At 36.3% G+C, this 26,865-nt stretch overlaps 1 protein-coding gene across 1 annotated transcript in view; it reads right to left on the reverse strand.

Annotated features, from left to right (window-relative positions):
* Nucleotides 1-1,332: 1,332 nt before the first annotated feature.
* Nucleotides 1,333-26,865, reverse strand: part of LOC132115465 (transmembrane protein 132C-like) — a 212,975-nt gene continuing 187,442 nt past the window's right edge. Inside the window, exons 6-9 of the mRNA XM_059523958.1 lie at nt 15,560-15,768; nt 8,211-8,484; nt 7,039-7,230; nt 1,333-2,830 (exon numbers count right to left, since the gene is read on the reverse strand). Of these exons, the coding sequence (XP_059379941.1) occupies nt 1,634-2,830; nt 7,039-7,230; nt 8,211-8,484; nt 15,560-15,768 (1,872 nt within the window). The 3' untranslated portion in view covers nt 1,333-1,633. The remainder of the gene's footprint in view (nt 2,831-7,038; nt 7,231-8,210; nt 8,485-15,559; nt 15,769-26,865) is intronic.

Here is a 26,865-nt window from a genome sequence, read left to right on the forward strand (position 1 = left end):
TCTGCACTCTGGAATTTGGATTACAAACCAGTACTGTATATGGGCGTGAAATATTGATTTTGAGTTGAAATTGTTTGTTTAGTAGGATGCAATAAGCAGCATAATTCAGCTAGTCATAAGTCTAAGGCCCTTAATCACACTGCCTGGAAATATTTTCTGATGGCGACTGTACACCATCCCTTACATAATCTGTCTTATAACGAACTGGAACCATTTTCATTTTTCATTTATTTTTTTTTATTTTTTTTATTTGGTTTTTATTTTTTATTTATATTTTATATATTCTTTTATTGAATTAAAATCTACAATTTGGATGAAGTAAATAAAATGGGACAGCATTCGTTTGTCTTAGTTAAACTCGAAATGAGTCAATAACACTTTTTTTTATCTTTTCTTTAATTGGTTACAAGTGCAGAATCTTCTCTTTCCTGTCTGGCTCTCAGACATCTGACGCTGTTAATGATTTTCACTAAAGACTGATAGTTTCCCATTAATAAAACTGAGAAGGAAATACCATTGAGCACTTTCAAGAGTTATCTATTGTTGGTTAATTAGACATTAATTGGCGTTTGTGTAGTAAAAGGTTACAATATTTCGGCTTGAAGGATTGCAGTGAAAATGTCACATTGACATGTAGTACAACCATTATAGAATTAATTTGGCCTTTTTCAAGCAAGACTGTTATCATATGCTGCAAAAATATTGGCATCTTCGGACTGCCCTTCTTTCCCAATGTTTGAGCTATTAGCTATTAGCGAATTAGTCTGGAATTGATTGTCTTAATGTTTTGGAATTTATAATTGATTTAATTTCTTATACCCAGAAAATTTCCACGGTTAAAAATGACTGGAGCCGAGCTTCCTTTAGTACTTTAATAAGGTTCCTATCTCAGTTGAAACAGATTGTTTTGGATGCTTCAAGCAACAAAAGGTTATAACTGAGATTTGGGAAATATAATATAATTTAAACAGAGCCTTGAGGAACTGTGTAATTGATTTAGTTAGGCAGTTCTGGGCCGAATAACATGTTTACTGCTCATGCTGAGGAAAAGGTTTTGTGACATTCTTTACCAACAAGAAAACGACTGAAACACAAATGTCAAACTTGGTGACTCAGGGTCTCTTGGTGAATAATTTAAATATATCCAGAATCTAGCGAGCAATACACTGTCCAGAAATGAAACTCAAGGGGCATCAAAATCCAAACCATTTATGTGCACTTTATTTACAATGATTCATGAATATTACAATCCTTAATCTACATGTCACCATCTGCATACAGTCCTGTAGCCTCATAAGTGAGTGCAGAGCCTTAGCAAGCCTGGAAATATGGTTTTTAACTACAAAAGGTGCTAAAATAAAATCATTTTAAAATAAATGAAGAGAATAGAGAACATAATATAAATGAACATACAAAATTGATTTCATTCATCTTGTTAAAATGTCATATTTTGACTGCTGTTTGCATTGTCCTACCACTGGCATGTCAAACCAAAAGTACGCTAGACATCCTTTGTTATGTAATGGCTGATGTATTGTGTTCAGTAAGGTTTATGTAGCAGTTGTTCCCTGGCTCGTACTCGTCTCTATTACAAAGGCAAAAGGGTGAGTTCAGTTCGCACACATTGATTTGACTACGCCACTTCCTTCAAAGCACTGTCGTTTAGACGCTCCATGTAGTTTCGTAGTTCCTTGGGGTCGCCAAGCTCAACATCTTGACACACCCACTTAATGTCATTGTCGGGATTGACTCCCAGATTTTCCTTAGCTGGACTAACACTTTCCACTGGGATGGTGGTGAATGTAGTAAACTTCACACGTTTCCTTTTGGTCGTTGGTGAATCACCTTTGCTGTCTTTCCCAGTGCAGACTGTAGTGGTTTCAGCTCCTCTGTGCACCTGGCCTTGAACATTCTTCTGCAAAGAACCGCCGTTAAGAAGGTGGCTTCCTTCTTCTAACCCTCCTAAGCTGGAGTCCATAATGGTGATGTGCTCATCTGTCTGCGGAGACAAACTTACATGGCTCTCCAGAAATTCGGCATCATTTCCCAGCCACACCCAGTCGTGGGCATGGTTCAAGCTCTCCTGGCCCTCAATCGACATCTCTTTGTGCCGGTACTTGAGGGTGTATGAGATGCAATTGATGAGGAAAACCAGAATCGCCAAACAGAAGACACCTAACAAAGCGTACATCCCAATTTCAAGGTCGGTAAGTCCATGAGGTATTTGAAGGTCATCCTCATCCACGTTATGTCCTCGGGGAAGGTCCACTTGAGCGGGGAAGTCTGAAAAGTCAATGGGAATGCCGGGCAACCGGCTCCCATCATCTGAGAGCTTATCTCCACCTGGTCTCCTGATGATTGCTGTTTTGGTTGTGGTGGTGATTCTTCTCATGATACTGTCCTCCATGTCTGAGATGGAGCTTCCATAATAGTGGTTGTCCATTCCTGTCCTATCCGGGAGAGATGGGTTCTGTCTCCGGTCTCCTGGTCTGTTGTTCATGTCATCTCCATCCTGGCCGAAGTCGCCGGGTCTCAATGCGCTTTCACTACGACCAAACTTCACACGGATGTTGCAGTTTCCAGCCGCCAGGACGCTTCGACGCTTAAATTTCTGACACACTTCAGATACTGTCATTTCCACATGCACCAGCAAACCTTGACCCTCGGCATGGGAAGAAATGACTGGCCACCGGCCTGCTGCATCTTGACGTACGGACACCACATCCTCATCCAGAGAAGTAGCAGTTAAAACAAAGTGCTCTGGGTTGTATAGGTCCAGGGGAGCCATGGAGCCATCACTGAACTGCAGCCATGCACTAATCAGTGCCTCCTAAAGAGAAAAACAAAAGATAGGTTTGACCGCATCAGCAGTAAATGCATGATATTTATACCATATCACCTATTGCAGGGGTGTCCAATCCTGCTTCTGGAAGGTCACTGTGCTTTCCATTAGGTCATTAAAAACAGAAAAATACACAACAAACAGAAAAATTATGAAATTGTACAAATATCCCAACAGACTTATGCTTTAGAAAATAAAAATATCTTTAGTCTGGACTTAAAAATATTAAGAGAACAAGCTTGTCTAATAGATAGTGGCAAGACATTCCAAAGCCTGGGGGCAGCAATACAGAAAGCACAATCTTGCCTGCTAAACAATAGATTGGAAGTTGGTTGGAAGTTGGTTGATAATCAGTCAATAACTCACAGAGATAGGAAGGGGACAACCCATTTAGAGATTTATAAACAAGGAGAGAAATTTTAAAATCCACTATAAAACAAACTGGCAACCAATGTAGTGAGTGTAAAATAGGAGTATAATATGTTCCCCTTTTTTTACCCCACACAAGAGTTGAGCCACAGCATTTTGAACAAGCTGCAAACGGGATAAAGATGCCTGGCTAATCCCAAAATAAAGTGAGTTACAGTAGTCCAGCCTAGATTAAGTAAAAATGTGAGTAACTTTTTCAAATTCTTAAAAAAAAAAAGAAAGAAAAAAAAGGCTTAGCTTTAGAAAACAGACGCAGCTGAAAAAAGCAAGCTTTGAAAACTGAATTTATTTGACGGTCAAACTTTAAGCCATCATCAAAAATGAAACCAAGGTTTTTTACCCATGATTTCAAACACAGAGACATCCCTCCCAAATCCAGTTTCTGGGAATTAGAAAATTCACTAAAAACTATATGGACTAAAAACTATAATTTCAGTTTTCTTTTCATTAAAGATTAAAAAATTTAAGGAAAGCCAAGCCTTTACATCTGCCAAACATGCCATAAGAGACCCAAGACCCACTGAATTGTGTTTGACAGGCAAATAAACCTGGGTGTCATCAGCATAACCATGTTTTCTAAAAATCGATCTAAGAGAAAGCATATAGAGAGAAAAAAGCAAAGGAGCCAAAATAGAACCCTGGGGAACCCCACAGGGCAAAAAAGCATTATTCAAGTAATGTTCACTCATCTTGACTGAAAAACTCCTTGACTGAAAGACACACATGTAAAATATTTCTAGCATAAAGTCACTAAAACCAAAAATATAAGGAACAAAATCACAATGTGTCATGTTCTTTTTCACAAGTGCCATTCTGCAAGATATAGATTAATCTTGTTATGAATGTTATGAATGACAAGTCTATTAAATCATTTTTCAAAAAAAAAAAACCTAAGCAAAATAGTTTCATGACCAATAACAGATATTTATGTACAGTGGATTGCATCAATTATAAAAGTTATATACTAATGGTGTTTAAGTGGCTACTCATCAGGTCTATAGTATTGTATTGTATTGTATGGTATTGTAGTGTGCCTATGTAGGCAGTAAACAATGAGTTAGCTCCCTCATTGAGGTGGAGCCCATGTGTCACTGTGTTTTTCTTTAATAATTTCTAATAGTATATTAGTAATCCTCTAATGTATGCCATGAGATAAGAGTGGTCTTTGCTCTATACGGTGGGTCAGAAGGAGTTAGGTTAAAAGATATGGAGAAAACACAGTGCTACAACGGGTATGGTGTTGGATATAGGGATTTGGAACACACAAGCATCTTAAGCTCTTCACTTACCAAGACATCAATGCTCGCTGTCCATGAATAACACGCTACAAATCCTTCTACAGGGGAGGGGAAACTCCCAAAGCATTCTAATCATGCACTGAGACAGCAAATGAGGGAGGTCACGATGATATCTGTAATACTTTAAAAGCATACTGTGAGCTCCAGAGGGATTTTGCAGTTTGTTTATATATTCTGCATTTGCAATGTACTTTAAATAGTTGATTTTTGTTGTCGTTTTTGTTGTCTTTGAAATAACTGATGTAAAAAAAAAAAACAAACAAAAAAAAAAACACTTTTCTGGTGGCCAGCACTATTGGAAGATAGACTTATTTGGTATTTATGAGTGCAAAGATCTATGTCAATGCTTTAATCATCAGTTTATCAATGGAGATTCCTATACTGACATTTGCTGTTTTTTTTATTAAATGTGCTGTCTCAACTTATATTCCAAAATGACTTGCATAATGCAATTAACAGCAAATATGCAAAATATGCACATACTGTGTGGACACATTTGGATTTGAGAGTGGTATTTGAGCTCAAGTATTTGTATAGTGCATTTCCCCACATGCCGTCGTTTCCATTTTTTTATTTACTAAATTAGTTTAGGCCTTTACGATAAATGTTGCTTATAATGAATGGCACTATAATTGATGTATAATTTAGCCAGAAACCTAAGGTGCTTAATATCAGGAACACTATTTGTGTGATGCACTACTGTTTATTGCTGTATGTGTAGAGTATTCCAAATCAGTCATTTGTGAGGCTCCATTTCAGCTATGGACATTTTACATGGTGCACACCATCTGCGAGTTTCCAATTCATTTTCAATAGGAGACACATGGCAAACCACAGATCAGGGACGATGCTGCACACCATGAAAGATAACCGTTACAGCGTGTTGCTCACATGTGTAGAAATGTGGCTTTGCACATGAGATGGGAGGACCACAAAAAAAGCTTATGGACCAATGCATACAGTGTAAAATATCATTTAGGATGCTGCCTTTGTAGGAAATAGGCAGGCTTTGAAACAGTTTTAGCTTTAATTGTGTATAAAGATGAGGAAGAATATTATTTTCTTTGTTTGAATAATATGCTTGAAATTAATATTTCCATAAAAAACATCTTTGGTACTTAATATGTATTGTCATATTAAGTTCCACAAGAATAAACTGACTATTAAAGCCTCTGAGATACACAAACACATGTATCTTGCTTAATTGAAAAGATTGCATTAACAACATTGCGCTGCTGCTAAACTGAAATGTGTGTCATATTGATTAAGACTGTCAACTAGAAGATAATTATACTGAGTCCAGGTACAGAGGCACTGCACACTCACCACCTCCACCGAGTCCATTAATAAAGCCATAATTAAGCATGGCACATGTAACCATGGGCAACCATATTACTTTCATCCCTGGGTTATACATCACACTTGTGCAACAAATGACCAATGTAAAAAAACACTCTTTAATAGGCTGTTATAGAAAGAGGGAATTGCGGTGGGTATGAGACGTGTCGTTATGTAATGGCCTACTATCAGTGAATGCAAGTGGAGCATTTTTGTGATAGTATTTTCCAGAGAAAAGCACACCAGTTTTTCCAAGAGAGTTAAGCTGACTGAATCTTACTATGAAAACATATTGTTAATCATTATATTCTGATTAATTAATCACATTGTGTGTTTCAGTGTTGACTCCCTATTAAAAAAAATACAGACAGTATTTAACATCTATATTAATTAAGTGCAAAATAACTGAAATCTCAATCTACAATATATTAATAATCTAAAATGCTTAGATCACAAAGAAAATAAGAATCGCTATATGTTTCTCAACTAATTATTCACTGGATTACATGGTTGTGTTCATTTGAAAAACCTTAACAATGGTCTGATTTTGATACGTATTTTCCAAGGTCGATATTTAAATATTTATGTAAATAAAAATGCTTAACACTCTTTTCAACACTCTTTTAACAGCATTAAAGAGGAAATAAATAAATTTTAAATAAACACTTGAGATTGTGTTGAGTTAACAGAAAATTCTACATACAGATACAAAAATGTATGGGTTTTAAAATAAGTTATACAATATTTTACATTTAACAAAAGCTCCTGTCCTGGCCATCATTTCACTCTGGTTTATCTCGGTACATGTTATTTTTATTTGAGAGGTCGCTTAAAAGGGCTTATCTCTGTAGCTTTGTTGGCAACAATAATTGGGTCTTCAGCAGAAATCAAAGACATTTTTCTATAATTTGTTGGCTTTCTATATGAAAATGTTCTTTTAAAAATTCACATTTGTGTGGCAGTAAACAGCACACTGAATCTGAGAACACATTTAACTATTGCATTGCAAATGCTTCTAGCTCGTGCTGTACTTGTAGCTTCTATAATGATATTTAAAAGTATAACACTAGCAAGTCGTCATTGGTTGTTAAGAGAAAAGGTGAATATTCTGGCTTTGTGTTGCGATATTACCTGTTTAGGATTGCTGAGCACTTCCTGTGTGGTTGCTGTGGCACTGATGGCTCGGTTACTTCCTGTGCTGAGCTGCAGGTTGAGTGTGAGACCACTGACCAACTGCAGGCCCAGTTCAGTGATGGTCACTCGATCATCAACAACCCTCACAGTTTTCTCTGCCAGGATGGAGTCTGACAGTGGGGACAGAACCTAGACCAGAGTATACACACAAAAGCACTTTATTAAATACAAGCATCATAGGCAATCTGGGCTGGTGGAGACAGCACTGCCTGCAGGGATTACCTCCAATTACAGGGAGAAATATCAAAAACACAGAGCTGTAAACCCTGTCTAGTGATTGATGCAATAAAAAGGTGTTACAGACAGTCTCCTGCCTGCCCACACTTTCACTGCAGACAAGCACATATTAGATATCTGGTCTCAAAGCAGACAGGAAAAGCAACATAAATCCAGTTGACTAACACCTCCTCAGACACATTTACAATGCAATATCAGCCAACTTTACTGGAGAAAAGTGGGCTGCGGAAAAGGTAGTGTCTTAGTTTTGGTTGTGTTCAGCCTTGCAGAAAGGGTACACTGGGAGTACAATGATAAAGTGACAGTACTTGATATACAGTGAATCGATGACAAAGAAGTGAGAAGTGAGAAGAAAAATCTAGCTTAAAACACAGGACAAGTTGTTAGAAATGTACTCTTTAATGTTGGATTCATGAGGTTTTGTAAAATTGTATATGAAACGTTTAAATTTAAAGGTATAGTTCACCCCAAAAGTTATAAGTTATAATTTTTTCACCTTCAGGTCATCTATGATGAAGATAAGTTTGTTTTTAATGCTAAATTTATCCAATGAATCCTCTGCAGTAAATTGGTGCCGTCAAAATTATTGTTTAAACAGCTGATAAAAACATCACAATCCACAAGAAATCCACACAACTCTAGTCCTTCGATTAACATCTTGAAAAGCTGCGTATTTGTAATAAACAAATCCGTCAATATTTTTTTTTTTTACTTCAATGTGTTGCTTTGGAAGCTGAATCAGGAAAGAAATTTAAGAGGCTTGCTCCTCGCTGATATCATTCCCTATTTTGTTTTTCTCCATGCATTTTGGTCACAGCACATGCATTTTAATTGGCAGACAAACAGTTTTCAAATACTGAAACTATACATACCTGAATGCTGGTCATGCCTGTGTCCTTGCCCTCCAAAACCCGTCCCTCTCTTAGCCTGGCGATTCGTGGATCCTCTATTTTCAGGAAGTCCCAGACTAAATCCGTAATGTCCACCTGCCAATCACTGCCAAGCATGTGGGCCACCTGACCTCGTGTCTCTGAGGATTCAGCCACAAAGTGTGTGAGCACACGCACCATGGCCCTCTGGTACTGTAGAGTACATGTCTTTCCTCTCCGCTCTTCATCATCGTCATCTTCACTGTCCCGCGTTGACCTGGGAATGGAAAGGATACATTCTTGAATCTGTACCCATAATCTTCAGCATATTTATAAACCAATCATGTTTTTTTAATTCTTCAAAGGTTTCATGATTTTTTTTCTTTTTCAGAAATAACTTATAGACAATCTTAAATTAAGCTTCATTAGGCTGATGCACCCAATCAAGGGAAACCAATTAAGCATATCAGTTTTATCTGCGACTGAGTGACATTTACAGCAAAAGCTGGTAATACAATGAAGCATTTGCTTTCATTCAGGACTGATCATCTAGGTTTGATGTTAGAGGTCACTGGATCAAGGTAAAGAGATTCACAAAGAACACTTTCATATTTGAAGACAGAGCGGTGCTTTAGTAATCAAATATCAATTCAAGTATTCCAGTCAAAATTGCGTCATGAATGTTTATTTATACCCATGCGCATAAACCGAGGTGAAAAATTAAAGTAGAGGTCATAGCCCTATAGATGATTTTTGAGTTGAACAGCAAAAACATAAAATCACTGGAAGAAAAGCTCCATGTTGTGATTAAACATTGAAAAGAGAGGCATGTGTATAGTAACAGAGTACCAAATACTTTATTAATTATTATTAGAAGTACAGTTTTGCAATATTTCTACTTGATTTGAGTTTAAATATCTGTTGAACTTTTACTCAAGGACATTTTGAAGAGAAAATTAAACTGATACATTTCTTCATAACTCATTGGTTATAGTAGCAAGAACAAGAACATCGACAAAATGATCTGAACACTTCTCTGCTTTTCCCCCCTTGTAAGAGAAAATGAGTGCAACCTTATTATGACGTGCAAATCCATCCACAGACTTTCAAAAGATCCACTGTTTAAAAAACAAACAAAAAAGACTTCATGGGAAGGGAAGATATATTAACAAGTGACATTTTGTGATTTAGCTATCAGTTGTTCTGAGTGAGATCACAGTGTCAGAGCTCGGATATTAACATCCACAGGAGGTCTGAAAATGATTCAATAAACAATATTTCCCAGAGAGCAGACAGACGTCTACATATCCCATATATCCTGGGGGTTGTGCAGCCTGAACCACATATCCCACTCACACAGCGTCATTCCTTGACAGGAATAGTCATTCCCAGCGTTCTGACTTTATCATGCCTGCCTGGTGCTGAGAGAACACCAGGCTGTAAAGTGTGGGCCAGTCTGGCACTCTACACACTACAGGCTTGGCACAAGCATTAAAACACTCTCTAGGGTCAGTTTCTCTCTCTCGCACTGCACGGACCAACTGGCAGAGGATGACGAGACTTGCGATTCTCTCTCAAATAAACACATAGCGGTAAACAAATGGATCATCAGCGCCCACTAGCATCAAACCATAATGCTGCTACATCAGCAAGGTCATGCCTGTTATGCCACGATAAATATAAATGAGAATGTGTGCAGAGGGAAATCAGTGGTGAATGCAAAACACACACGCTCCTCTGCCATATTTTCAGGTGATAAGCCAAAATTGACATTTTTTCTCCTCTCTTGCATGAAAAATGTCTTCGGGTCAAGTAAAACAAACGTAAGGTGACATTGCCATTTTTAACATGCTTGTTCATCCTTGCTAAACATGTTCACATTGTGATAATCACAGGACAGATGAATGTACTTTGGCATGTGCTGTGTAGACCAGATTGCAGCAGTGAGAGCCAACTCTAGCACTGGCTAATGAGCGTCTGGGCCGCCTGACACATGTTCATAAACTGCTGACAGCGGCCCTTGACTTTTTGTAGCACTATGTGAATGTGGCTAGTGGACGCAGGCTAATTAGTCGTGATGTGCTGACGATGAAGTCCTTCATTTAACAGCATGAGTTTTAGAGGGTGCATGTGGAGATGGAGTCATCTGGGTAAGATTCAACAAATTTCATGTCCAGATACCTCAAAACAACTTTGCTAACAAGAACACAATTAGATCTAGCCAGGGCCGCTAAAACCAGGTGGAGGCTCTAAACCAGACTTAAGGGCATTTTGCACTGCGTAACCTTTTCATAGCACAAGAACTAATTGTGGAAACAACCCACTTTTGGGCCTCACACTGCTGGAACTAGGTGTGATTTTAGTACCGGACTGTCTTTTTCGAGAACCAAATTAGCTCCTACTCCGGAGCAGGGTCTAACCAGCACAACTGATACTAACAGTAATGTAAGTAGACATTGATTGGCCAGACATGTTCAAAAATGCACTCACCCGCCATGGTTTAAAACGCCATACTGTAAACATTGTGTCAACTTATTTCGCAAGTATGATGAACAGCGATAAATGTACAGATGCTGAAGTGCAGGCAATTAGAGCAAATGTAGCACTACCAGATGTCTTTGGAGATTCTTAGTCATCCTTTCCATTCTTTCAATCACTTTTATGTATATGTCGACATTCCATGTCCATTACTGTGGAACCCCCACACAACAAAAACACAGCTCCGATCACAGCGTCCTCCATCCTCCTGTTGTTAATGCTGTTCTTCTTTGATAACGTTGTTGAACTGCGTGCACAAATGACATCGCTGTCGATTGGCTTACATCATGTCCTAGTTCACAACTGTCCGTGCGAATGCAACCCTTTAAATGGTACTGGGAAATAGTTTGCACAAAATCGTTGCTGTACTTTAGTACTGTACATTTAGTTCTGGAACTAAAGTGGTGCGAAAGGCCCTTTAGTCAGCTGTTCTTATGTTAAATAAGAAACTGTAGACATGCAAGATCCTCTTCAGCTGCAGAATCCTAAACTGCTTGGAATAAAAGCTACTTCATTGGCTGAACTTTTTAAAAAGAGATAGTTCACCCAAATAATGCATATTCATCATCATCCAAACCATTTTTTCATATTTCCATCAACATATGTTAACTAATGTATTTTAAATTATCAGAACAAGATATACAATAACGTTATGTTTTGGATCAGACATTTCCTCTCAGTCTCTTAATGTCCTATACAATAAAGATACAATAAAAATGATTGATAAAATATATCATTTTTAGAGCTTCCATTCATTTGTTTATTTGTACATAATTTGATATAGTTTTAGCATACAGAAGTCACTTTCAAATCAAGGTTTGTGTGAATCTGTGTGTAAAACTGTGTGAATGTGAAGAAAAAAAAAAAACTGTTGAATTCTGCATGGGGAAATCTTTTCCCTTCACATAAAATAACCAACTGCATTGATTCATATTGACTGGTTAAAATTTACTTGCAAAAATTATACCAAAATTGGTTTAATTGTGACTTGATGTGACATTTTACAATTGTAATACTTATACAAGTAGTTGACATTCATTGGCCTGGCCATTAAACATTGAGTGTTTCCAACGCTGTTACCTAACAATGTCAGCATAGCCTAATTGATATTCATAAGAAAAGCCATGTTATTTACCCCCCAATCTTACAATTTTAATTATTGTTTTTAAATCGAATTTTGACTGAACTTGCACCACCAAGCAGGGTGTGGGTGCTGCTGAAGTAACTAGTGAAATACTACAACATGAGTGTGTGGGTTCATAGGGTGTCACCACAGCAGTGTGCATTATTGCCACAAGACTGCAACATTAGGATGACTTTGGGGCTCTGTTACTGAATCAGAATATGATTGCATCAGTTGGCCATGTTGTTAGCGCTCTCTGAGATTGAGGCTGTCAGGAGGACGGCAATCAAACCCCTCATTACAGTCCACTCGAGCCACACTGACAGACAACCTCCCACTACCAGACACACAGGTCTATGAAGATCTTGCCGGTGTAAGGCTTTGTCACTTGTCTCATTTAAGTCCAACTTAACTAGGGTTGTCCAAAAACCATCATTATATACTGATTACATTGACCTTAATTTCAACAGAGATTTCAAATCAGTGCATGACATACAGTAGATTGCAAACACACAAAACAAACTGAAGGTATCAGCAAAAAATGACATTTCCTTCAGAACGTTAATCATTTGTAATAGTAAAAACATTTTGGGTCAAATAATAATTTATAATCGAATAATAGCTATGTTTGCAGATGGAATCAACTATAGCACAATAAATGAAAATAAAAACCAAAATGACTAATGCTATTTATATTCAAAACTTGTAATTCACAGAATAATTTGATTTTATAGTATATGTGATGTTCTTCTGGGATTTTCAGCAAGTCGGTAATTGGTCAATCAAACATATAGCCCCACCCCAAACGCACACCATTGGTTGAGTTGTTACAGTGTCAGAATGGTCAAGAGGCTCAGAACTATAAAACTTTACAAACAGGTCTATATAAAACAAATAGCATCACAGAGACATGGTGTTATGGTATGGTCACACTGGCAAAAATTCAGTAATATTTTGTAGGGAGAAAAAGGTCCATTGTCTATTGTCAATAGTCTGTAAGCTAAAAGTATGAAGCATCATTTACACACAAGTCACTTTCAAGCCAAGCACATTTCTGCTGGTCAGTGATCCTTTTGAACCTGTTGTGAATTTGTTTTTTGTTTTTTTTATGACTGGATTTCATCTTTACCACTGTAAAACATACACACTTCAGCTTTAACAGTGCTTGACCTTTAATATGAAATTTGTAAATGTAGAGTTAGATGCACAAACACTTATCCTAAGTGAAATGTTAGAAACCAACACATAAACAGAAAAGCATAACAAACAGGTTGATGTAAAAACATAGAAGTATGAAGCAATTAGCATCCAATATTAATTCTGTGAACATGTATAGAGATCCTCATTGGCTAAAACAGCTTTACACTGTGCAAATAAATCAAAAACAATCTATAATGAAAACACAGACTTAATCTAACAAACCAGTATACCATGAGTTACTTTGGTAGTAGTACAGTGCTAAGGCCTCTGTTACCTGCTTTGCGGGTCTTGCACTGCACAAATCGTTTAAATAAGAGATCTTGCAGAACTAAACAGGTAATAACAGTCTGCTGATCTGCTTACCCTGTTGAAGAAAAAAAAAACGCATATGCATTTTAGGTATGCTCTGAAGATTGGCAGCTGGTTTGAACTGGTTTAAGCTGGTGCTTAGCTGGTCATGAGTTGGTTTTAGATGGACATGAGCTGGTTCTAAGCAACTAGCTCCTGCTCAGGACCAGCTTAAATCAACTCGAACTAGCTGCCATGCTCCAAATCATACCTAACCAGCATATGCTGTTTTTTTTCGACAGGGTATTTTGCCAAAATATTTTTTTGAAAGTCAAGTCAACAGTATGCATGTCAGGTACTTCACTTATGTTGTCGAAAAGTTGAGCAGAGAAGTTTGGGAAGGAATGCCACCACACAATGTATGGGATCTCCCATCTGGCTTTGCTCAACCTCTCAATTAATCTGTATTGTTAATGTCTCAAGAGCTTCCCTCAAACTCCTGGAGTCTGGATTCACAATCCACAAAGATACATGTACACACAGAGAAACCCATTGGGAACAATAAATTTCACCTATGAAGAGCTTCATATTTTATATTCTGTATTCTCATCTTCTCACACATGTTGTGAATCATTGTGCCACATGGGACATACGGAAATTGAGACATAGAGAAAACTGCCTCCATACCTCCAGGAAATCGTATATATTGACTTTATTCTATTTTGAATTCACAAGCCTTGTGGTTCCTTGTGGGTTATAAGGAAAGAGGTGAAATGTATCCCCATGCTTCAGGTTTGAATGACAACAGAAATTGCATCCAGGAGCATTTGCAATAGGTTTAAAATGATCAAGTCCCTGTAATGTGCCTGTTTCATAACTCAAGGATTTCCTACTTTTACATATTCACAGACTTTTAACCAATACAAGGATTCTCATTAACACAATTAAAACTTCAATTAATAACAATGACAACCCTAATTGTTTTACATAACGCATATTTATAATTAGAAATGTCAATGGTTTGTTGCCTTTGTGTTAATGAAATCATTAAGAATGCTTAATATGAACTTTTGATCTATAATATTATATGATTAGTAATGAAATAAATTTAAGCTGTAGTGCTGTAGCATTTTCTTAATGTTTCCCTTTTAAGATGCTAACTGCAGGATTTTTAGCCTCTGTGTTTATAGAGCTGTCAATATTTATGAGCTGATCACAGAGACAGATGCGACCGCAGATGCTATAAAAAGTTTTTGCTTTTTCCCATCCAAGAAATAGAATAAATGAACTACTTTTATTTACTTACTTATTTAAATACATTTTAAGGGCTGACAAAGTTAACATTTTACCATACACCATTCAGTTTGACACTAGCTGGTAAACTGATAACACATATAATTGCATTTTTGGATCATTCCCGCAAAAGTTGTAATTGTAATTGCAACATTTACTCACACTCATGTTGTTCGGAATCCACAAGGAATTAATTCATCTTCAAACCTCTAAAGAAGACATTTTTTTATGAAAACTGGGAGATTGCTTTCCCACATTTAAAGGTCCATTCCGACTAAACTTTTCAAGCAAGTACAGTTTAGCTTCCAATTTCATTTGAAAACAAAACTTAATTAAATCTGTCCATCATAAAACACAATCCCTTCTCTCAGAAGCCTTACACTAAACCACTCAATTCATATGGATTACTTTATGATGAACTTTTTGAAGTACAATTTTGGTGGACTTTCAGTGGAGTGACAGAAATATATCTGGTGTCTTTACAAATTACAAATTTTTGTTTGGTAGATGTATTAAATCTTATGAATTTGAAATTATATGAGGGTGAGAAAATCTTGGCAGAATTTTCCATTTTGGGTGAACTATTCCTTTAATTTGAAAATGTAACTGCATAATTCTGTTCTGTTTGATAACTGAAGACCGGTCAATACAGGATGAACCTTTAGAGACCACCAGCAGTTGTCACTACTCAGTGCACACCCACACACACACACACACACACACACACACACGCACACACATGCACACTGACAGACCACCTCATGTACATTCACAGCCCCTGGTTGAATCCATAACAGGTTGCATACTGTGGGTTGACGTGTAGAACTCTGTGAGTTTTCACTGAGCATGCAGATTCAGTGTGGATCAACCGATCACTCAATATTTGCAGAATCCTACACAAGGTTCGTACCTCTGAGCGTTACTGTTTACAGGAATCCTCCACCCTTTGATCTGACTGAGTTCCGTATCTGAAACTTCGATGTGCAAAGGCAGTTTGGGAATCCAGACCTTCACCTCCAGCTGGGCCCTCAGGTAACTGTACGTGAAGTTCAGCATCATTCGGACCCGTCCTCTCATCTCTTTGCCATTCACATAGACGTAATCACACCTGTCTGATACCTGAGAGCAGAAAATTGAGAAGTGAGAAAAGAACAGTGAATTTGATCTTTTCTAGACACATTAGTGAACTTCACATTACAAAAATCAATACAATGCTTCTGAGAAAAAGACAAGGTACATCTGAAATGGATTGGCAGTGAAGTCTGACAATATTGGAAAATATTTAATTTTGAAGAGTCAGCCTTGACTCTCTGTCATAAGATATAAGTATCTGGTATCTGGTATTTTTTGAGTTATAGTTTAAAGTAAAGAATTGACCACAACATTCACCTACACAAATTTAGGTCATGATTAAATTTCCCACGTCTTAACATTTCTGGGGTGTATTTTTTATCTTGGCTCCCACAGTCTCTCAGTTGTTCTCATCTCTTTTAGTTGTTCTATTGGTTTCTACCTTTGAATGAAAAGATAACAGCAGTACTGGCACTATCCCATTTAACAGAGCACTACAGATGCCAAAGATGAAAATAGCGCTTTTAATCTTAAGGTAACAGTCTGAAGGCATAGCTGCATATGTGTGTGTGTGTGTGTGATATGTTATGGTATGTAAACTAGATCATGAGTAGGTGATAAGAAGAGAAAAAAAAATATTATGATGAATGGCCCTAATCTAATCTAGAGTGATGTAATAGTGCCATGAATTCGGATATGACCTAAATGTGAATTGGCCAAAACAGAATCAAAAAGATCGAATTCCATGTGATATGTGCTGTTCACACTTCAAGGAAAATAAAAAGTCACATGAGAGCAAAAAATGTGGTCCGCATTTTGCTGCAGTGTAAATATAGCATTAATGTCTTTATGAAAATCTAAAAACATTGACATATTTACACTGCTCTACCATTCCAAAGTTGCCCACAAAGCCTACATTTCTTATATTTTTAATTTGCCGATTTGTTGTTATTAATGGTGAAAATAAGAAAATATGTGTGATTCTTTTTGTTTCTTTAGGTTCTTTAATGAAAACGAAATTCAAAATAACAGTGTTAATCGACATAGAAATCTTTTAAAACATTATACTTGTCTCTACTGCACTTCAATCATCAATTTATATGTCCTTGCTAAAGAAAAGTCAGCATTTCTATCAATAAATAAATAAATCTGACTGCCCCTGTCTTAACAGAAAACAAATGTTTCTGTGTTAGTGTAAGTGTGCAAGAGTTGGCAGCAAATAGCTGAGCCAGGGCCCACAGGTCACCTTTCTTTTCCAGATGGCTGCTGGAGAAATGGGCAGCACTTTGGTAAATAATGATGAGTAAATATAAGAGCCTATCGCACGACAAACACTCACAGAAAAGACAGAAGGGCGGCCTCATCCTCTTGTCGAGGAGTTATGAGGCCACATTCCAAAGCCATTCGTTTCATAAACGCTGGCAAAATGACTTGGCTCAGTGTTTCCTTCTGATGCGGGCCTCAATCACTATGACTGGCTCAGTCGGACTCTAATTCCTCTAACCAGGATCTGACAGGGAGGGAAACTACAGAAGCAACACACACCATCAAAGTGTGGCCAGCAGCAGAAAGATAAAGGCATGCAAGAGCACACACACTCATGCACAAATGCCACACTGACACATGGCTGCAAATTCAAATTTTGTGCACCCTTTCAAATTAATAGAGCTCATAGGCTCTTTTTTATTTGTAAAAACATTTATGTTTCTATTTTTCTCATAAGGAATATTAAGTCTCAGTCTGTTAGGGTTTGAGAACTGCACAATCATTTCAGGCTCCCTGAAGAGCAATTAGAAGATCCAGATCTCAGCAATCTGTTAAAATTCTAGTGGGGACTTTCCATGTTTACAGTGACTTTTTACAATGACAATGACAAATTTTACAATGTCTTTTTAAAAAGCATAAGAGGCACACATCCCATGATATTCCCATGTTAGATATATATATATATATATATATATATATATATATAATTATACAAAAAATTGTGAAATTTAAAAAAAAATTGTAGTTTAATAGTTTAATGCTACAAAATCAGACAAATAACTGATTTAAACTATATAAATTGCATAACTTAAAAAAATCTAATTGAAATTACAATATTTAGTTTTACCTCCTGTTCACTCAATATTTTCTGAAAGTTAAGAACCTCTTTACACTATACCATTTTTTATGACCATTTTTTTATGAGTTTCAGGCCTGTTTTGTAGCCTCTATTCATGGAAAGTGGCAGTTCACTAGCAGAAGAGACTACTGAATAACATCATTATACAGTAAGTACTAAAAAATTCAAGAGTCATATTCTGGCTCTGGTTGAACACTACACACACTCTCAGAACTGAGTGAGACATCTAATCCAGCATCAGAACATCATGGTGTGTTGAATTTACACTTAAGGGTTGTTAGAGCTGTGAGGGTTTGTTTCATGCTTGTCTGATTGATAGAGTTGTTTGCTGTCAGAGTTTCCTCTTGCTCTGGTTCCAAAGCTTTATCTCTGTTACTTCAACAAAGTCTAGGAGTAAAGATGCTTAGACAGTCTTCTAGGGATGCCAAAGTTAAACTGTTGACGTGATGAATTAATCCATTTAACACTGTTATATTCAACCCAGCTAGCAACAGTGACCCCAAAAACTAATTGGACACTTTAGTCACACTTTAAAAAATTCATCACACTTGATGACAAAAAATATAACACTTCTTTTCCTTTTTTGTAATTTTTATTACTATTGATAAAGTGCAGTTCTGGCAGATGAAGTAGATGTTTACATGTCCAGATACGCGGGAACCACAGTGATAACTCTGTTTCAACCTTTACAAACAAACTCAGAGTCTCATGTAGCAATAAATGATATAGAAAGATCTTATTAACTAATAACTTGTCCATAAACTAAATCCAAAACATTTATTTGAATTTATAATAATGCCACAATTCAGCCTTGCTGAGCATATGAGACTATATGTTTTATTGCAACCTTTTACTAAAACTTAAACTGCAAATAAATTCTAGCAGGTTCACTGTAATTGCTTTGAATAATACGGCACATTTCAAGTATTCCTACACTGCTGACTCCTTCCAATGCTGTACAGCTCAAATCGACTGTTACGGACACACAAACAGAAAACTCACAGGGCTTCATCATTAATCACTGCCATAGGCTGGGGAATCTCCCACCACAGTGTTACAGCCATGACTATTCAGTCTGGAAAATTAACTACACCTCAGACACATCCAATCAAGCAGCCATCTGAGGAACGAGAGGGCCAGACCATGAACAGGCAGCTCTTACATGTGTTTGACTGAGCAAGGTCTGACAGCACAATTAACCGGGTCTTAAACTACAACCGTGTGGGTCCTCAGTGAAGGAGGGAGTTATTTATAATCAATGGTGAAATACATCCATGAAAAGTACATTCAACTTTTACTTCCTCCTATTTATATTAATCACTTCGTCTGCTACAGTGGACATGGCTGAACTTCTAATTTACATCCATATTGACTGTCCATGTCACTCCTATCAGGAGAAGCTGTAATCTAAACTCACCTTTTTATGCAGTCATCAGTTTTACCTGACTGTCTCCCAATAGTGCTTTACATCAAACTCACTGGCTCTATGGAAAGATTCCCAGATAACACTCCCCTGTACGCTCCATTCTATATAACATCATGGTTTGTGGCCTAAGAATCATTGATTACTAATACACACACATACACAAATCCACTCGAATACACACATACTGTTTGGTCAATAAATTTCAGTTTTTATTGCAGATCCTTTGCAGACTTCCAGGTTTAAATGTATTCAAAGATGCCACTTTGACTGGGCATTATTATTTTATGTGCCCAATCTAACACTACTGATACTGTACATGACCTTCACAAGTTTTCAATAACTTATTCCCAGAGTGCATTGCACTGTTCTCTCCATCTATACATTATATACTGTATATCATAGCTCAGAATCTGAAGAGCCACATATCTCTATATTAGGTGGTGATGCCCAAGTACTGTCTTTTCTTAGGCTTTTTCTAGATCCCTCTGTCTGTCCGTCCGTCCGTCCGTCCGTCTGTCCATCTATTTCTTTAACTGGTAATGCAGTCTAATTTAGCAGAGATGACAAGTACAAAATGCAAAGTTTATTTTAAAGTAAGCTGTTCAACACACTTTGTCTATCACAAGAAATGCATTAAGATATGTTTTCTGTAGACTTTGCATTTGCATTTTTTTATGTAGGGTTTGCTTCAAATTCAATGGTTTTTGTTAAGATCTGGCAGCAACAGCACTTTTTTTCTGCTGGGGTGAGGAACTTGCAGACAGCTTTACTTTCTCATGAAATCAGCTGCATACCAACAAACCAATACAATACAGCGCAGGGGCAAAAGCTGTTGTGGATCTGCTCACCTAAAAACCTTCATAACTGGTACAGATTTGTATTGTTATGCAAATATATCATTTACACAGTTACATATTTTATCTTAAGCCTTATGTTACACCTCAAATGACAAGGGAATTTACACTATTGTTCATTCTTATCTGGTCTCCCAATCTCTTTTTCTCAAATGCTTGGGTATACAGAGAACTCTCAACTTATATGGACTAAATGCTCCTGATATATCAACATTTAGAGATAAACACCTATTTAGCATTCAGCAAATGACAACATTAGCACTGTTACAGTAGCTTTGACATGCAAAGAGGTTAGCCAATCATAACTCAGATCATTTGCATATAGAAGTTTTACATTACTGCTACAGTTTAATTCTTAAGGTCAGACACTGTAAATGGTCATGTAAAACTACCCAAAAATAATGACAGACTACGTGAAATTTTGGAGATAATAAAACACTATGTTCTAATATTGTAAGGCAGCACAAATATTATACAAAATAAATAACTGCAAAATATATAGGTGCTGGTCATATATTTAGAATATCATCAAAAAGTTGATTTATTTCACTAATTCCTTTCAAAAAGTGAAACTCGTATATTATATTTATTCATTATACACAGGCTGATGTATTTCAAATGTTTATTTCTATTAATTTTGATGTTTAGAACTGACAACTAAGGAAAATCTCATTTTCAGTATCTCATAAAATTAGAATATTGTGAAAAGGTTCAATTTTGAAGACCCCTGGTGCCACACTCTAATCAGTAAATTAACTCAAAACAACTGTGAAGCCTTTAAATGGTCTCTCAGTCTTATTCTGTAGACTACACAATCATGGGGAAGACTGCTGAATTGACATTTGTCCAAAAGACGACAATTGACACCTTGCACAATATATTTGGTTAAGTTATATTCTAATTTTCTGAGATACTGAATTTGGGATTTTCCTTAGTTGACAGTTATAATCATCAAAATTCAAATAAATTAACATTTGAAATATATCAGTCTGTGTGTAATGAATGAGTATAATGTACAAGTTTCACTTTTTGAATGGAATTAATGAAATAAATCAACTTTTTGATGATATTCTAATTATATGACCAGCACCTGTATATACACATTTACTTATTTATTTATTTGAAGCACAAATTAAACATTTTATGCAACTGATTTCAGTAAACCTCAGTACAATTAGACATATCAAAGTAACTCAAATTAACCTAATGTAGTTAGCAATAGCACATATTAGCATGCTAATGCAACTTTATTGCATCTAATATATAGTTATGCAACATACATCACAAGAAAAAAAAAAAACTACTAAAAAGTAATCTCATTAAAAAAGCAACATTGATCAGGCCTTCCTTGAGCACAGGCTCCAGTTTTCACCACATTGACTCCCCAAACTCCAAAATAATAGAAACTTCTAAAATCCAACATAATGGAACATTAAGTGCAAAACAATCTCTCTTTTCTCATCTTGCTCAAAAACACATAAAATAATACATCATTTTAAGATTTACTCCTCATGCAGAGCATGCTGGGAACTTGAAATCCCATGCACATGTTCAGTTAATGCCAAAAACTATTCACATAGTCCCAACACAATTAAAGTGTGTAAACTTCCATTTCACACATTTAAAAGGATTGCATGCAATTACAAATGATGTGGCAAAAACTTTATGAATTAAAAGTGTTGTATTAGCTCATCTAATAAAGTGAATTAAACAAGCAGAAAAAGGGTTCACAAAGAACAAATATTAGAAAAAATATTAATATCATGCCAAAGATATAAAAAAATCCATTAAGAAATAATACCTTTACTAAGGTAGTATGCATTAAATTGATCAAAAAGTGACAGTAAGACTTAGATTGTTACTAAAACACTGCTCTTTTGAACTTTCTTAAAACTGAGAGAAAATGTACCATGTCTCCACAAAACACTTAGCAGCACAACTGTTTTCAGCATTAATATCAAAAAGGTAACAATAATAATAATAATATTTAAGAACATTACTAACTTTTTAAAAATTCTCACCAACCACAAACCACAAAATACAGTATTTTTCTGAATACCATACAACCAAGTAAAGAGGATCCAAAGTTAACCTTTACCAAGCACCAAATGTGATGGATATTCAGAAAAGGTAAATAAAATAACTACTGCCAGTTGACTTTTTACGAAGTGTCACTTTAAATGGACTATTATTAAATTGATTATTATTATATATTATTTATTTATTTGCATCAAAAAACTTTGATCTGTTTTTAAGACATTTTTCACTTTTTATGCACCCTTTTCACCTTGTAGACGTTAAATTAAAGTTATTTTTGCCTTGGTCTAATTGTTTGTCCCCCAGTGTGTGGACAATTTTGGTATTTTGATTTATTTATTTTATTAAATAAGCAATATTAGATCAATCACAAGGAAAAAAAGAAAAAGAGAAAAGGAAAAGGAAAAAATGAGGAGAAATATTAAGGCTATTGTATTAGGAAGAAAAATGGCAGGACAAAAAAACTAAAAATAAGCAACTGATCTGAAGACATTGTGTTTTCGATGTGTAGGAAGTGCTCTTCTTTGTTCATGTACAAATGTCAAATGCATATAGCTTAGAGGAATCTCAAAACTGAAATATGACAAGTGAGAATTACATACTTTAATCAAGGTCAACTATCAAACACTTCTATATGCTCTTGAAGTTCTCAGAAGTTGGAAATTGATCCATATTAATCTTTGTTTGTGACAAGATTAAAAGAACTTCAGGCGCTTTGATTTGAAGTTGATGTCAGAATAACCTTACTTGTTCTCACAATTTGTGACAAAATCTGAAGAAATGTTGAGTTGTGTGGCTAGTAACTACAGACACAGACTGCTACTCAAGCAGGTTACATCAGCAAAACAGATATAAAAAAATGCCAACATCAAGTCTGGAAACATGCAGAATCTGTGACCTCATGCAGCAAACAACTACTTCACAATTTTTTTTATTTTAAATAAAGCTGTCCTATAAGTATTTTAGAATGCATGAATGCAGGGCTGTTTCTAGCCATTTTGACACCCTAGGCCAAATCCCTATTGGCGCCACCCATTCAACATAAATTAACTGATTATTTTTAAGTATTCACGCAAATATAATACATATGTTCAGGCTTACTTTATATCATCTTACGCGGGTCGGGCCTGCGCTCCGGTTTGCGAGGTTAACAAGTGGTCACGTGATGTGTTTTGTTAGCGCAAGAAAGTAGAATGCTGAGTAGGTGTAACGGAGGCTTGCTGGCGATTACGTTTTGGTTTCACCAGCAACTAAAGCAAAGTCTGAGGTGTGGAAAAGTTTTGACCATGTTTATAATGAGAATAATGAGTGAATAATGGCGTACCATCAGTGAGTGCAGGAACGCGCTGAAGACATCTACAGTGGATTCAATAATGTTCCTCCACAAAAACATGTAGGCCTAGCCTAATCTCTGTGAGTAAAGGTTTTTCAAATGATAACTAAATATTAACTGAGTCTTAAATGCATAATGTGGACAGAGTATTTACGCTAATGTTGGCATTATTCTTTTATTAAATGTCAGCTGCTAGTGGCGAAGCAAATCCGGCGGAGCCTTTATCTTAATTTCGTTATTGACAAATACACATCTTAATTTAAAATTTATCTTCATTTAATTTTTTTTAAAAGACTCGTTTTTATTGGTGCGTTGGTCTATTTATAGGCTAAATGAGCCTATGTCTACTTAGAGTGCTGAGATGTTAAGATGTCACAGAGCAGAGGACTTATTTTAATTATTTATTTGTCATTCTTGACAAAAGGCAAAAGAGCTGTGTGTGTGCGCACATTTGAATAATGTCGGGCTGTAAACGGGCAAAAAAGCTGTCAATCAAAATGTACTTGTCGGGCTCGGGCCGAAACCTGTCGTGCTCGGGTCCTGTCGGGCCTAACTTTTAAGGCCCGATTACAGCTCTAATCTGTTATATCTCAAGTGAACAACTGGGAAACTGTTGGGGAAAAACATTGGATGTGTAACTTTGGTTAATACAGGCCGTCTGTCACATTAATGTTAATCACACGATGATGTACCTTGCCAAAGCACTGACAGAACCCATTGATCTAATGGAGATTTGAACGCTCCAAATGCAAACTTTGCATGCATCAATCAGGAATCAACTGACAGTGATCTGATCCAGTGTGCATACAGTCATAGCCAGATTCACAGTACTCTAGTGAGTCTAGCCCAATGATGTTGGGGGTCAGGGGAGGTCAATCATATTTCAGGGTGGCCGTGCCACTCTTTAGCACAACCCTGATAAATATAATGCCAGTGTGTGCACTCATTGGCACCCCTTCAGCTGGTGGCACCCTAGACAACTACCTAGTTCACCTATGCCTAGAAACGGTTCTGCACAAATGCATAAGTAGAATGCTTTCACCAATTGTAGCACTGCTAAATCATTAATAAAGAGAAAAATGCACATTTTTAGAAACATAGTTAAAGCATAGTATAGCTATTCAGCATTTTGGCACTGCCGCTTGAGCTAAAGATGTAATTTAGTCTATTATGCATTACATTTATTTTCTTTAACTATCTATTGTTTGGCTACAGGCAGGCTGATGGGTTTCTGTATTAAATTAATTGTGAGAAAATGATCCAAATACTACAAAATGATCCAATATCTAAACTGGAAGTCATGATATAGGAAGAAAATTGCCCCCCCCCCCCCCCCCACACACTGTCTGGAAAAACAAAAATCATTTACAATCTTTCACTCTCGTTATAGCATTTTTCCTTCTTTTATTATATAATTATTAAAAAAAGAACACAGAGCATCAGTCTCCAAGAAAATAGAAAATTCATATCAAAAAAGTTATCTTTCTAACGCACTACAGTGATTGTGATCCAAGCAGATCCATCAGTGTGTATGTGTGTTACATTATTAGAAATATCAAAGAAAAACACAAAAAAGACAGTTTTGGGGTATTATGGGATAGCAAAATGGTGCCAACCAAGGTTTTTTTTTTTTTACTATTGTAATATAGTATATTTTTTACAGAGCAGGTGATGAATCATGTTTTGCCCTGCACTGTTCTAGTAAGACCACATAAAGGAAATACTGAAGCTGCAGTATGTAATTTCTGTACCTCAATCTTCACTAAATAATGACTGGTTTTACAAACACTACCCTATCTTTGGTAAAGTTAACAGTTCAAAGTTAAGTTTTAAACTGGAGGGACACTCTGACTGCAGGCTAAATATGTGCTTCATGAGGTGACATCTAAACGACCTGGTTTTATTAGCTGGTTATTTATTTAATGAGTGAATCAGCCTGACTACATTAGACTAAACCAACCGAAGTCATTTTAAGGATCATATCAGGTAGAAATAGCCCCTTAAGGTAATAACTGCACTTATTCCATTTTCACGGCATATCCAAAGTAATTTGCACATCTTCAGCTACAGTATGAACTGGGATAAGCTAAAACTTTTACTCATGAAGATGAATGAAATGTTAGGCCAAACGCTGGATTATTGCAGTCTATGTAAACATATACAACGCTTTGATCATTTGCATGTGACCAAAGCCTTTAGTGCTTTTAAGAGAGAGTTAACTGATGCATAGCTGTGTTTTTACTGTGAAGAAATATACTGAAATTAGCAATTAAAAACATTCTTACGAATGTCGTTGGCATTAAATCACTCCCACAGTGGAAGCTGATTGCGTATAAGTCTTTTGGGTCATTTAAAATGAATTCCATGTCTAAATAAACTCAACTCAACTTAATAGGCCTGTCAAACTCAAATTACCATCTCTAAGTAAAAAAAAAAATTGTGCAATCTATTCTTGTTTACAAACAAGCTTCAGTAGATATATAATAATTATATATGCTATGATTGAATCTGAGCTCATACGTGACCGAGCTCCAGCTGGAGGCATTTGAAAGAAACCCAAAAAGTATTATAGAAAATTATAGATACACAACGGTCAGTGGCACTCTTGTGAATAAGAAGTTAATTTTATTCAATGTGCACTTGCAGTGTACTTCAAATCTTCTTAATTGGTGCTGTAAGATTGATAGTCCAAACTGGTGATAAAAACATCACAATAATTCACATGACTCCAGTCCATCAATTATTGTAAGTGAAAATAAGTGAAAAGCTATGTGTTTGTAATAAGTTCACCAATAATCTTTTGCTTCCAGGCTAAAATATGAGTCCTCTATCCATATTAATGCTTTCTCTAGTGAAAATAAAAGTAAAAAATCAGAATCACAAGACAATGGTTTAAAATTAAATATGACGGATTTGTTACTTGCAAACATGCAGCTTTTTTGATTTACAAGACTTTAATTGATGGACTGGAGTCGTGTGGGGTAATTGTAAATTATTGTGATGTTTTTATCAGCTGTTTGGACTCTCATTCTGACGGCACCCATTCACTGCAGAGGATTCACTGGTGAGCAAGATTTTCCAAATCTGTTCCAATGAAGAAACAAACTCATCTACAGATTACATAAATTGTCAGGAAATTTCCAAATTTGGGTGAACTATTCCTGAGTGTCCAAAAACATTACATTCAGTTCACACTTACTGCATATGATTTCTGTAATAAGTACTCTTTTTGCTTAAGTATACTCCTTATTCACAAGGGACAACACATGACATGTTGCCAGCGTGTTGTAACATGCTGATATAAAAATAGAGAAATGGATCTCTATTAAACAAGTGTCAGAGTGAGAACAGACAGCTGGAGAAGGACGGA

The sequence above is a fragment of the Carassius carassius genome, chromosome 34 (assembly GCF_963082965.1).
Source record: "Carassius carassius chromosome 34, fCarCar2.1, whole genome shotgun sequence".
NCBI classification, from domain to species: domain Eukaryota; kingdom Metazoa; phylum Chordata; class Actinopteri; order Cypriniformes; family Cyprinidae; genus Carassius; species Carassius carassius.